The sequence below is a fragment of the Clarias gariepinus genome, chromosome 4 (assembly GCF_024256425.1).
Source record: "Clarias gariepinus isolate MV-2021 ecotype Netherlands chromosome 4, CGAR_prim_01v2, whole genome shotgun sequence".
Lineage (NCBI taxonomy): Eukaryota > Metazoa > Chordata > Actinopteri > Siluriformes > Clariidae > Clarias > Clarias gariepinus.
In genome coordinates this window covers 38,267,501-38,282,173 of record NC_071103.1, presented here as the reverse complement: position 1 = coordinate 38,282,173, position 14,673 = coordinate 38,267,501, and the positions used below count along the sequence as shown (strand labels likewise).

The following is a 14,673-nucleotide window of genomic DNA, read 5'->3' as shown; positions in this document are numbered from 1 at the left end:
ATCTTCTGGTCCGAGTCGTTCGTTCCTTTGGCGATCTGACCCCTATAGACGCTATGCAGTGAGTCACGGGACAAAAGAACGAACGACTCGGACTAGAAGACTCATGAGATGAACCGCTCAATTCTGTGAAGGTTTTATAACATCAATAAAGCTAAAGTGCTTTGTGCATGCGCACCCAGTAGAAAAGGAATGCATCGCTCTCCGAGACTACTCGTCCTTCTGAATCACGTTAAGGACTTGTTAAAAAAAATAAATAAATCGTTCATAAACATCACTAAAAGGGATTCACATTATAGTGAACATATTTAACTATTACTGTATGTTTTTAATAAAAATTATACTGGTGTTGAATTTTATACTTGTTTTGGTGTTTCTGTATTTTATTCTGTATTATAAGTTTAGTTTGTTCTTCTCTTCTTTTGACGAAAATGAATCTTGAAAAATTTTTCAGGGACATGATTTATAGGCAACACAAGGTTTACAAAAATCACACAGAAAGTCAGACACTGAAAAAGAAAACTTTTTTGTTTGTTTATCAATACCCAAGTTGATTTAAATTCCATTTGTTACTTTACATCAGAGCAACAGACACAAACACAGTAAGATATAAGAACTTACAACCATGACCACAAACCAACCTCAAGTCAAATCCATCATTTCAAAAAAAGGAAAAGAAAAAAAGTCCCAGCGCTGCAGGATGAACAGAGCGGATCCACTCAGTCTACACAACGTCTGCTAGAAATGCTGTCCTGATTATAGTCTGAACACCGTTTCAGGGGGTGGGTTTGGTCATCTTCCTTGCTGCCAGCAGTCAGGTAATCAGAGTAACCTGTCAATCAAAGTGATGGACAGACCGTTCATTTATTTTGACCTCAGTCGTTTAGAGTTAGCAAAGCCGCTGTTGGTCCAGACATAATAGAAAGACAGGAGCAGCAGGGGACAAAGGGACCGAGGGAAATTCTCTGTACAGCAGGATAAATGACGACGATGATGATGATGATGATGTCCTCTGTCCCTGAACATCCAGAGGACGCTAACCCTAGCCTTCATTTTTTTCCTCTTCGATCATGTCGTCTGATCGTCTGAAGCACTCTTCGAAAAAGCGGACCAGCGACTGAGCGAGGTGCCGCCTCACCGCCTCGCTGTGCAGGAAGTGACCTTCATCTGGATAAATCTGAAAAAAGAAAAAACATCACTAAGATCGTGTGACCGTACAGACGTCCCACCTCTGGCTGAAGACAAGTTTCTGATTGTTATTAAGAGAAGGCGTTAATTAGTTTTCTCTAACAGCTGCATCTCGAAGTCCCCACTTTATATTTACTCTAATACAGTACCTTATCGTTACCATAGTAACAACCCGTCTATATGGTATCAACAAAGAGAAACAACCTGCTGGTAGAGTTCAACCTCCAGCTTTCTGTCTGGTAACTGTGACGCCGCTTCATCACACCATCCTGTCACTGATTGTTATCCCAACAAAACCTCCACACAAAGTGGTTTATTCCTCACCTCGTTCTTTATTAGCCGTATGGAATGAAACATGTCTGAAGCTGTGAAAGGTAAAAATCCATCGCGTATTGACGGAGTCAGAGTTCGTCATGCATCACGGTGGTCATGATGTCCTGTAAAATCATCCGCTCTCCTCATTAGCGCGTGTTCAGCTGAGCGCAGCTGAGGAGCTCAAACTTCCGAAAGAACATCTGACCCGAATTAGCCCCAGAGTCGTTCAAGGTTTAATAATGAATTAAAAGAGGGATGTGTAATGAAGCAGAGCACGAAGACAGAGTCTCCTGCTGTTCAGGTTTAATTGGATTAGCGAGCGTACTCGTCTGTTTAATCTGTGCGAGGTAAAGTGCAGTGCAGGATTTACTGTAGCAGTCACTGATCTCAGTTTTGACGGAAATAGAGAACCGCAACGTGTCTGTCCATTTATATGTGTGGACATGTCTATAGATATACAGTGGTGTGAAAAACTATTTGCCCCCTTCCTGATTTCTTATTCTTTTGCATGTTTGTCACACTTAAATGTTTCTGATCATCAAACACATTTAACTATTAGTCAAAGATAACACAAGTAAACACAAAATGCAGTTTTTAAATGATGGTTTTTATTATTTAGGGAGAAAAAAAATCCAAACTTACATGGCCCTGTGTGAAAAAGTAATTGCCCCCTGAACCTAATAACTGATTGGGCCACCCTTAGCAGCAATAACTGCAATCAAGTGTTTGCGATAACTTGCAACGAGTCTTTTACAGAGCTCTGGAGGAATTTTGGCCCACTCATCTTTGCAGAATTGTTGTAATTCAGCTTTATTTGAGAGTTTTCTAGCATGAACCGCCTTTTTAAGGTCATGCCACAACATCTCAATAGGATTCAGGTCAGGCCTTTGACTAGGCCACTCCAAAGTCTTCATTTTGTTTTTCTTCAGCCATTCAGAGGTGGATTTGCTGGTGTGTTTTGGGTCATTGTCCTGCTGCAGCACCCAAGATCGCTTCAGCTTGAGTTGACGAACAGATGGCCGGACATTCTCCTTCAGGATTTTTTGGTAGACAGTAGAATTCATGGTTCCATCTATCACAGCAAGCCTTCCAGGTCCTGAAGCAGCAAAACAACCCCAGACCATCACACTACCACCACCATATTTTACTGTTGGTATGGTGTTCTTTTTCTGAAATGCTGTGTTACTTTTACGCCAGATGTAACGGGACACGCACCTTCCAAAAAGTTAAACTTTTGTCTCGTCGGTCCACAAGGTATTTTCCCAAAAGTCTTGGCAATCATTGAGATGTTTTTTAGCAAAATTGAGACGAGCCTTGATGTTCTTTTTGCTTAAGTGGTTTGCGCCTTGGAAATCTGCCATGCGGGCCGTTTTTGCCCAGTCTCTTTCTTTTGGTGGAGTCGTGAACACTGACCTTAATTGAGGGAAGTGAGGCCTGCAGTTCTTTAGTTGTTGTCCTGGAGTCTTTTGTGGCCTCTCGGATGAGTTGTCTCTGCGCTCTTGGGGTAATTTTGGTCGGCTGGCCACTCCTGGGAAGGTTCACCACTGTTCCATGTTTTTGCCATTTGTGGATAATGGCTCTCATTGTGGTTCGCTGGAGTCCCAAGGCTTTGGAAATGGCTTTATAACCTTTACCAGCCTGATAGATCTCAATTACTTTTGTTCTCATTTTTTTCTGAATTTCTTTGGATCTTGGCATAATGTCTAGCTTTTGAGGTGCTTTTGGTCTACTTCTCTGTGTCAGGTAGCTCCTATTTAAGTGATTTTTTGATTGAAACAGGTGTGGCAGTAATCAGGCCTGGGGGTGACTACAGAAATTGAACTTTTAACTGTGATAAACCACAGTTAAGTTATTTTTTAACAAGGGTGGGGCAATTACTTTTTCACACAGGGCCACGTAGATTTGGAGTTTTTTTTCTTCCTTAATAACATAATCTTCATTTAAAAACTGCATTTTGTGTTCAATTATGTTATCTTTGACTAATAGTTAACGGTTTTTGATGAGCAGAAACATTTAAGTGTGACAAACATGCAAAAGAATAAGAAATCAGGAAGGGGGCAAATAGTTTTTCACACCACTGTATATATATATATATATATATACACACTCACCTAAAGTTATTATTAGGAACACCTGTTCAATTTCTCATTAATGCAATTATCTAATCAACCAATCACATGGCAGTTGCTTCAATGCATTTAGGGGTGTGGTCCTGGTCAAGACAATCTCCTGAACTCCAAACTGAATGTCAGAATGGGAAAGAAAGGTGATTTAAGTAATTTTGAGCGTGGCATGGTTGTTGGTGCCAGACGGGCCGGTCTGAGCATTTCACAATCACGCACAACCATTTCTAGGGTTTACAAAGAATGGTGTGAAAAGGGAAAAACATCCAGTATGCGGCAGTCCTGTGGGCGAAAATGCCTTGTTGATGCTAGAGGTCAGAGGAGAATGGGCCGACTGATTCAAGCTGATAGAAGAACAACTTTGACTGAAATAACCACTCGTTACAACCGAGGTCTGCAGCAAAGCATTTGTGAAGCCACAACACGCACAACCTTGAGGCGGATGAACTACAACAGCAGAAGACCCCACCGGGTACCACTCATCTCCACTACAAATAGGAAAAAGAGGCTACAATTTGCACAAGCTCACCAACATTGGACCGTTAAAGACTGGAAAAATGTTGCCTGGTCTGATGAGTCTCGATTTCTGTTGAGACATTCAAATGGTAGAGTCAGAATTTGGCATAAACACAATGAGAACATGGATCCATCATGCCTTGTTACCACTGTGCAGGCTGGTGGTGGTGGTGTAATGGTGTGGGGGATGTTTTCTTGGCACACTTTAGGCCCCTTAGTGCCAATTGGGCATGGTTTAAATGCCACGGGCTACCTGAGCATTGTTTCTGACCATGTCAATCCCTTTATGACCACCATGTACCATCCTCTGATGGCTACTTCCAGCAGGATAATGCACCATGTCACAAAGCTCAAATCATTTCAAATTGGTTTCTTGAACATGACAATGAGTTCACTGTACTTAAATGGCCCCCACAGTCACCAGATCTCAACCCAATAGAGCATCTTTGGGATGTGGTGGAACGGAAGCTTCGTGCCCTGGATGTACATCCCACAAATCTCCATTAACAGCAAGATGCTATCCTATCAATATAGGCCAACATTTCTAAAGAATGCTTTCAGCACCCTGTTGAATCAATGCCACGTAGAATTAAGGCAGTTCTGAAGGCCAAAGGGGGTCAAACACCGTATTAGTATAGTGTTCCTAATAACCTTTTAGGTGAGTGTATATACAGTGGTGTGAAAAACTATTTGCCCCCTTCCTGATTTCTTATTCTTTTGCATGTTTGTCACACAAAATGTTTCTGATCATCAAACACATTTAACTATTAGTCAAAGATAACATAATTGAACACAAAATGCGGTTTTCAAATGATGGTTTTTATTATTTAGGGAGAAAAAAAATCCAAACCTACATGGCCCTGTGTGAAAAAGTGATTGCCCCCCTTGTTAAAAAATAACTTAACTGTGGTTTATCACAGCTGAGTTCAATTTCTGTAGTCACCCCCAGGCCTGATTACTGCCACACCTGTTTTAATCAAGAAATCACTTAAATAGGAGCTACCTGACACAGAAAAGTAGACCAAAAGCACCTCAAAAGCTAGACATCAGGCCAAGATCCAAAGAAATTAAGGAACAAATGAGAACAAAAGTAATTGAGATCTATCAGTCTGGTAAAGGTTATAAATTTTTAAAGCTTTGGGACTCCAGCGAACGACAGTGAGAGCCATTATCCACAAATGGCAAAAACATGGAACAGTGGTGAACCTTCCCAGGAGTGGCCGGCCGACCAAAATTACACCAAGAGCGCAGAGACAACTCATCCGAGAGGCCACAAAAGACCCCAGGACAACATCTAAAGAACTGCAGGCCTCACTTGCCTCAATTAAGGTCAGTGTTCACGACTCCACCATAAGAAAGAGACTGGGCAAAAACGGCCTGCATGGCAGATTTCCAAGGCGCAAACTACTTTTAAGCAAAAAGAACATTAAGGCTCGTCTCAATTTTGCTAAAAAACATCTCAATGATTGCCAAGACTTTTGGGGAAATACCTTGTGGACCGACGAGACAAAAGTTGAACTTTTTGGAAGGTGCGTGTCCCGTTACATTTGGCATAAAGTTAACACAGCATTTTAGAAAAAGAACATCATACCAACACTAAAATATGGTGGTGGTAGGGTGATGGTCTGGGGTTGTTTTGCTGCTTCAGGACCTGGAAGGCTTGCTGTGATAGATGGAACCATAAATTCTACTGTCTACCAAAAAATCCTGAAGGAGAATGTCCGGCCATCTGTTCGTCAACTCAAGCTGAAGCGATCTTGGGTGCTGCAACAAGACAATGACCCAAAACACACCAGCAAATCCACCTCTAAATGGCTGAAGAAAAACATGTCCTTGTACATATCTTACACCACCTTTACATATTTCTCTGGCACTCCTGACTTCTTGATACAATAACACAGTTCATCTCTGGGCACGCTTTCTCTAGATCTACAAACACAATGCAACTCTTTCTCTATACTTCTCCATCAGCATTCTCAAAGCAAACATGGCATCTGTGGTGCTCTTTCTTGGTAGGAATCCATACTGCTGCTCACAGATTGTCACCTGCCTTCTCAGCCCAGCTTCCACTAATCTTTCCCATAACTTCACGGTGTGGATCATCAGCTTTATGGCTCTGTAGTTACTGCGGCTCTGCACATCTTGGAATACACAATACACAATTGGAACCACAACACGTCTTCTCCACTTATCAGGCATCCTCTCACTTTCTAAGATCTTGTTACATAATTTAGAGTGTGTATAGTCAGGTCTATAAACTGAACATGGAACAAAAGCTGAAAGTCTGTACTTCACTCACATCTTGGGTGTTTCATTTCACATTCAGTGTGGTGGTGTACAGAGGCCAAATGCAAAAAAAAAAAAAAAAAAAGATATCTTCGTTCCAAAATTTATGGACCTGTCTGAATGCCTGTGTGTTTCATCTCGTATCTCTCCATGGCACGAACTCACATACTTTACATTCTGCAGGTCAGGACGGCAATAACACACCAATCATAGGTCACTACACAGTTTAAATACACACACACACACACACACACACACACACACACACACACACATAGAGCTGATCTTTTACCTGGAGACTGTAGTTCACCTTCCCACTGATTAACCCCGAGATGAATTTAGCCGTGTGCTGAAAATGAACTTTTTCTGTAAAAATAAATAAAAATAAAAAGTAAGACAGCGAAGAGTACAGCGTACGAGTCATTAGAAAATAAAACTCAGTTAGTTTTATATTAGCTGATATTAGAAATATTCCTAATCAAAAGTGTCTTCTAACAAATATCTTTTCTAATTTGTCATTATGCAATCGAGACATAATCTAATTAAAATGCAGATCGATAAATTAATAAAATCATAAATGTAGTATTTTGATGTTATTACAAATAAAATATTATCATCACTGTAAAGAAACAAAACTTATCTTTACTGTAGTTGCTCTACTTTATAAATTAGTACCCCCTCACCAATATATATATATATATATATATATATAGTTTATGTATATAAGTGGGTTTTCTTTTGGTACTATGATGGCCCAGAGTGGAAAAACCTTCTGAACAATCTGTTCTCCTGAGGTTAAGTGTTCTTCATCAGTGGTATCAGTGGATGAAACATGTGAACATGATTATTTCCTGTGTGTTGGCTAAAAAATGGAAAAGTGCAGGAGAGAAGGACGTACCATCTGCAGTCGGGTGAACAATCAGGAACTTCTTATCAGCTAACTGAGATGCTCGGTGTGTGAAGTTCAGCATCTGTCAAGCAATCAAAAGTAAACCACATTTCATAAATATAGATATCTAAAAAGCTAGCACTGTGCAAAAGTCTTGACCTCCTCATTTCCTCATAAACAGTCTCAGCAGCGACCTCATTTCCCCTCTCGTCTGTTCCAACCCCTCATCATTCAGCATCAGCAGTACACTACATAATCACCGTCCTGATCATCAGTCATCATCTGCTCCTGTTTTTCATGCCTTAATTCAGATGTTTTTAAATGCTAGAATGATTTATAGGTCACTGTGTGGCTTAACAAACAAAAAAAAACATTCCTCTAAAACTGCTGTACAGGAACTGGACTGAAAATAAGAGACATTTAAGGGATAAATAAGGGAAAACCTGCCAAAAATGAGAAACAAAATGTCCCTCAGGAAGCCTGGAGAACTATTCCTCAAGACTACATTAAGCATACAAGAAAGTCTGGTTCTTTGAAAGCAAAATAAACAGACAAAGGGGGTGTTATTTTTGCACTGCGCTGTATATCTAAAATGAAAATGTACCTTGTACCCCCGATGTCCTGGATAAGGAAGGCCAAAGTATCGCTCCGAAAAAAATGATGCTGAAAAAAAAGATAAAAGCAAGACTTGTTATAAAATGTATTAATTATTCACGTGAAGGTAATTTCCTGGGCAGAAGCAGATACTGTCTCATACATACACACACACACACACACACACACACACAGTACCGTAGAGTTGGAAGTCGGTGATGGGTGAGAGAACAGCTCCACACTTCAGTATGGAGGCCTCAGAGCTGAACAGAAGGCTGGTGATGTGTCCTCCATACGCCTGTAACACACACACACACACACACACATCGTCACTCCAACCCTCTGTAATCATACTGCATGCTGGGAAACAGCTCTGCTGCACCTGGAGATGTGTTTATATCCTGGAGTTTGGTCATTTCCACACAATACACACTGATAAAGCTCTCTCTCTGATGAGGTGATGAGATCAGTGAGGAGAATTCACCTCTAATGTACATCAGTTTTCATTACATCCATCCATTTACAAGGCAACGATTTGGTATTTAATGTCATTACTGAATCCACTATAATAAAAATTAGATTAGACCCATTATTCTCCGGTTATTGTGTGATCAGGTTCATTCAAGCCTTGTTTTTAATTAGGAGTTATGATGTATTTATGAAAAATAATAATAAAAAAAAGTAATCAGCGTTACACCCAAATCCCATTGCTAGCTTGGGACCTTACAGTATGTTATAGACCTTGTGTTATTGATCAAAAGGTCAAGGGTTCAATCTTTAGCCCAGGCACGTTCCAGCTAAAACTTAACTCAGATCCTGTTCCATTCAGTTTCACTCCTTTTTCAAACGCACTGTTTCAGTGTCTGTAACTTCAAATGATCCACCCCATGGGGCCCCTTTTTGAGGAACTGGATTTTTCTAGCCAATCAGAGCGCAGGGACTGGAAACGTCCATGTTTGAGACCTAATCAACCCATTTTCAGGCTTTTTCCACCTTCCTATGCAAAACAATTGAAAAAATAATGTAAGATCATTAATTCACAGTGAACTCCTTAAAATGTATTTATATAAAAGTTAAAACAATTAAGAGCTGAAGAAGGCTAGACTACTTAATGGCTAACCTAGCCCTTCTTAAGAGCTAAAGATTGCTAGGGCTAAAGATGCCTAACCCTTTAAAAGAGTTAATAAAAGCTGGGTTAGCAGTTAGGGGGGAGGTTGACACTTGCTAGCTTGGCCTTATTTACACTGCAGGTCTTAAAAACAAATCCCAGGGAACGGCAGAACTGGGCTGAACCAGCAGCGTTGAGCAGAGCAGAGCTGGACGGAGCATTGAACTGGAGGAGGGTCTCTTGGCATAGGAAGTCACAAAATGGGAAAAAAATATGATTTGCTTGGTTGGAAGTTCCACCCAATGCAAAATTAGGGAAAAAAGAATTTTACAAATGCCTAAAAAAATTATTAAACGTGAATTTCACATAAAAGTTCCCATTTGAAATAATGCTTTATTCTAAAACTTCTAAGCATTACACACTTTTATTAAAAATATAAAATAAACAAATTGTTACCTGTCCAAAAGCGCAGATTCTGCTATTGTCGATGTATGTTTCTTTCGCTAAAATGCTGCAAAACAAAATGGACAACAATCAACACAACAATCTCCACAATATTAAAAAAAAATCCAGAATGAGCTGAATGAGTGAGTCTAAAGCCTGTGCCTCAACCTTCTGGTAACTTCACTAGATGTTTGTTAGAAGGGACAGGTGTTAACGTTCCTGTGAGTTCATTTCCTGTTGAAGACTTTTCTACCTGAGAGCCTTCAGCTGATCCTCCTTGTCAAGTGTGTGGATGAACTCGGAGCCCTGAGAGGCACCGCTACGCCCACCACAGCGTACCACGATCACGCCCAAACTGCTGACCAACACAGTGGCCCAGTCTACATGGAACTGCTCTATCATTGAATGTCCTCCTGGAGTCCCACCACTGAGACAGAGACAGAGAGAGAGACAGAGGAAGACAAGGAAGACAAGGGTCTTACTCAAACAGACAAGAATATCTGAGTCATACTGTGATCCAAACTTATATACAGGAAAAAACTATCCCCCTGATATGGAACTCATTACTTATTACCAGTGTTGGGTGTAACGAGTTACAAAGTACATGGATTACTCTTTTGATGTAACGAGTAATCTAACGCGTTAGGGCCGCCATTTAAGTTCTCAGTTATTTAGTTATTTTTTCAAAAATGTAATCTGTTATTTAGGCAATTTAGGTAATCAGACAGCAGTCATTACCAATCCGTTATTGTGTGTGTGAAAGTCGTACAAGCTCCGCCCCCGATAACCCGCCCCCCTCTGTTATTCCTGCTGTTATACCCCTATCTCACCCATGCGGTTTGACTATGAGAGGACCAACGCGCAGAAAAATGGAAACCCAATCATAGCGCCAAAACTCGCGGTGAATCATGATGAACCGTACTTACGGCCACCGCGCGAAACCGCGTAGGTGAGATACGGGTATTAGTAGAGTGATGATGGTAGAATAATTATAAAGGTCTTTATAAAAGGATTTGGGGTTTCTTGAATGAAATTACTGATCTGGAAGTTGAGTCGTGTTAACTGAACTTCTTTTATTCAGGCCAAAACATTTCAGTACTTATTCAAGTACTGTAGCTTTTTCCATCTAAAAGAAGTTGGTCAAGGATCTCACCTTGCCTGAAAAGGCCTGTTACATGGACAATGGAGAAAATAAACATAGACAGGGAAATCGTTAGAGAGTACAGGGGAGAGAGAGAGTTGTTAAGAAGAACCAGAGAGAGATTGTTTCTCTGACACAAATACACTACTGCTTCAAATGTTTGGGATCACTTAGATATTTTATTGTTTTACGAGGAAACACAACGGTATTAATCTAAATAGAAAATATAGCAAAAGGATAAGCCATGCTGACACTGTCAGAGTTAGAAATAATGATTTTGATGGAAATAATGAGTGTGTTCTTCAAACTTCAGACAAAAACCCTTTTGCAGCAATTACAGCCTGGCAGACATTCTAGCTGTCAATTATTCAAGATTTCACCTTGTGCTTCCTGTAGCATCTCCTACAAGATGGATTGGCTTGATGGAGTCTTCCTCCGCCCCATTTGATCACGCTGCTCCCACAACAGCTCAATAGGTTTTTAGATCCTAAGACTGTGCTGGTCACTCCATTACAGTCAGAATTCCGTCTAACTTTGATTGTTTGTGAAATGGATAAAATTGTTTGTGAACTTCATGAAAATGGGATTACTTTCAAAGAAATTTGAAAGTAATCCCAAACTTTAGAGTGGTAGTGTACAGTATGTGGAATCCTTACCTTAGACTGAAGAACCTACTTGGATGAGTAATGAAGCATTGCTACCTAACAAGAAAGAAGTCCAGCTGACATAACTCAACTTCCAGATAACTTAACCTGGAGGACTGAGAATCTTCACAGAATTGCTAATGTTTAACTTTCCTCTCATGAACACCTGACTGACACTGAAGCCTTCAATGATCCAAGAAAAAAACATGTTTTATTCCCAGTCTGTTCAGAGCAGCACTGAGAAACTGGGCTTCACAATTTTAATGTGTGTGAAGGTAATCGATGCTGGCTCCTGAGTTTTGGATTCTGATTTACTAGCACACATTTATTTATTTTCTATATCAGTAGCTCTGAGAATGGTACAGGTTTATATTAATGTGCTCCTTTAGATACGTTATCATTCCCTTAGCAACAGCTTGTTCACAGGAACGTGTAGAGCAGATGATGAATTAGAAACCCGTGATATGATGAGGTTTTCTGTTTGGAAATATATCGTTCTAGCTTGTGTAGTAATGGGAGCTAACTTGTTTTCTGGACTTTCAACACTGAGTTATAGTATAAGATGAATAAAGGACTACTTAATAAACGCTGTTATAATAAACGAATCAACTCCGGACATCTAGCAGTCGGTAGATGGTGGTGATGTCGAGACTCACACGAGCAGCAGCAGAGGGTAATGTTCCGTGTTAATGAAGCCGGCAGGTTTCAGGACCTCTAGCGACAGAGCTAAAGATAACACACACACACAAACACACACACACAAGAGATAATTCCACTACATCATTTGTCCGACATTATTAGTGTAACTCATGTGAATCAAACCACAGTATGGATGATGGACTTACTGTAATCCTCCACCTCGATCTTTCTGTACTCGACTCTGGGCATCTGCATGGAGTCTACAGCCTTCCAGAGGTTCAAGTTCAGCTCGATGTCCAATACCTCTGAAAGAAAATAAACACAAATAATGTTCTGGTTAAAACAAACAAACAAAAAAAAAAAACAACAACAACAACTCTGCAGTGGTGTTTACACTATAATAAATTGAGTTAATGTTATGTTACAAACTGATGTGTACCGAGTCGATGCTGTGTAATAAATTAATATTGTGTTTTGATTGTGTGATGAATTGATGTTGTGCTTTGAGTTAATGTTGTTTTACAAATTTAAGTTGTTTTTCAAGTTAACGTTTACAAATGAATGCTGTGTTTTAAGTTAATGTTGTGTCATAATTTAATGTGTTTTGAGGTAATGTTATTGTATTATGAATTGCTGTGTTTTGAATGAATGTTTACAAATTGAAGTTGCTTCTCAAGTTAATGTGTTATGAATTTATGTTGTGTTTTGAGTTAATGTTGTGTTGCAAGTACAAGAAAAGGTGTGCTATCCCAAGTATTTCAGATAGAGGCTAGGGTCTCAGCTGTGTGTGTGTGTGTGTATATATATATCTTTGTGTCTGTTTCTAGATAGTAAAAAGTGTGTGTGAGTAGTGTATTGTGAGTGACTTACTCTGCCTGTCCTTGGTTCTGTAGATCGACACAAACGGGACACTGGGTCCTAAAACACAACATCGGTAAACTTTATTATTAATATATCAGTCACACCTGTCAAGGGTGAGATATTAGACAGGAAGTGAACTGTCAGTTCTTGAAGGAAGTAGACCAGAACACACATCACACTCTAAATAAATGGGACAGCACCCTGTTTAATGGGATAGCAACCACATTCAATTTATCAGCAGATTATATATTTTCAGTTTTAGTATTAATTGTTTTAATTACTTAATCATTGCTCCAATATTATGGCTGATTGATGTTTTAAAGTCTGTAAAATTCAATAACTACAATATTAAAAAAGAAGAGTTACTGTTATGTTTTAAGTTAATGCTGCTTTTTAAATTTAATGTTGTGTTAATGTTGTCTTTTGAGTTAATGTTTTGAGTTAATGTTGCTTTTTAAATTTAATGTTGTGTTTTGAGTTAATGTTTTGAGTTAATGTTGCTTTTTAAATTTTATGTTGTGTTAATGTTGTCTTTTGAGTTAATGTTTTGAGTTAATGTTTTGAGTTAATGTTGCTTTTTAAATTTTATGTTGTGTTAATGTTGTCTTTTGAGTTAATGTTTTGAGTTAATGGTGTTGTCTTTTGAATTAATATTGTGTTACTAGTGAATATTGTGTTTTTTAGTTGATTTTCAATTTTATTTATACAGTCCTTTTAACAGTGGTGATTGTCATATGGAAGCTTTACAGAATGAAAAAAATAAGGGTAACAAGTTAGGGAAATAAGTTTAAAATGTGTGAGAAAATATGCACAAAAAAAAAAAAGATCAGATTGCCCCTGACGAACAAGCCAAAGGTAACGGTGCTAACGGAAAATCTCTCTGAGACGGCAATAGAAAGAAACCTTAAGAGGAACCAGACTCAACAGGGAACCATCCTCATTTGGGTGATAACAGATAGCAGGGATTGATCTGCAGTCATACTGTGTGAGACTGGAAGTTCAGTATAACAGAAGATGTGTTTAAGGTAATATGGCATCCACTTTTGTTATTGAGTGACTGCAGTCACAAACCATCAGAGAACAGCTGTCTGCATCAGCCGAGGCCAAGAGCGCCTGCACTGTAAACCTTCCCCTGTCACCATACGCATCCCAAACAGATCACACGGGGCCTCCTTGTGATGAGATCTTCAACAGAAGCGGAGTTAATAATGTAATGTTGTTTTGAGCTTTTGTTTTGTTTTGGCTTACGGTTGTGTTTTGAGTTGTTGTTGTGCTTTGAGTTAATGTTATATTTTAAAGGTTTTTTTTAAGTAAATGTTTTTTAAGGTAATGTTGTTTTGAGTTAAAGTTGTGTTTTGAGTTAAAGTTGTGGTTCAAGTTAAAGATTTGTTTTGAGTTGATGTTGTATCGAGGTAATGTTGTGTTCTCAGTTAATGGTGTGTTTTAAGGTTATGTTGTCTTTGAATTAATATTGTGTAACTAGTCAATATTGTCGTTTGAGGTAATGTCGTTTCGAGTTAATTTTGTGTTTTGATCTAATGTGTTTTTTAGTTAATTTAGTTATAAGTTAATATTGTTGTATTATGAATCAATATACAGTGGAACTTTGGACTACGAGCATAATTCGTTCCGGAAGTGGGCTCGTATTTCAAAACAGCCCAAAAAAATAAATACATAAAAATAATCAACACAAAATATTAAGTAAAAATAAAACAAAGTAACCTGCACCTTACCTTTAAAAAAAGTAAAAATAAATCCAGACAGACAAGTGTTTCTGTTTGTGTGCACAGACGCTGTGTGTGTGTGTGTGTGTGTGTGTATGTGTCAAGCTGAAATAAAGAGCCCCTCAGAGAGAGAAAATGGATCTTTAACCTCTCTAATAAGACTTGCTTTTGTTTTACACACACACTGTAAACACACGCATACAG

General features: G+C 39.1%; 1 protein-coding gene across 1 annotated transcript in view; it reads right to left on the bottom strand.

The window, feature by feature from the left end:
* Positions 1-522: 522 nt before the first annotated feature.
* The window catches only part of dpp6a (dipeptidyl-peptidase 6a), a 63,296-nt gene continuing 49,145 nt past the window's right edge, over positions 523-14,673 (bottom strand). Inside the window, exons 17-26 of the mRNA XM_053494366.1 lie at positions 12,755-12,802; positions 12,091-12,189; positions 11,902-11,971; positions 9,714-9,887; positions 9,473-9,527; positions 8,107-8,206; positions 7,919-7,977; positions 7,324-7,396; positions 6,718-6,791; positions 523-1,174 (exon numbers count right to left, since the gene is read on the bottom strand). Coding sequence (XP_053350341.1) covers positions 1,040-1,174; positions 6,718-6,791; positions 7,324-7,396; positions 7,919-7,977; positions 8,107-8,206; positions 9,473-9,527; positions 9,714-9,887; positions 11,902-11,971; positions 12,091-12,189; positions 12,755-12,802 — 887 coding nt within the window. The 3' untranslated portion in view covers positions 523-1,039. The remainder of the gene's footprint in view (positions 1,175-6,717; positions 6,792-7,323; positions 7,397-7,918; positions 7,978-8,106; positions 8,207-9,472; positions 9,528-9,713; positions 9,888-11,901; positions 11,972-12,090; positions 12,190-12,754; positions 12,803-14,673) is intronic.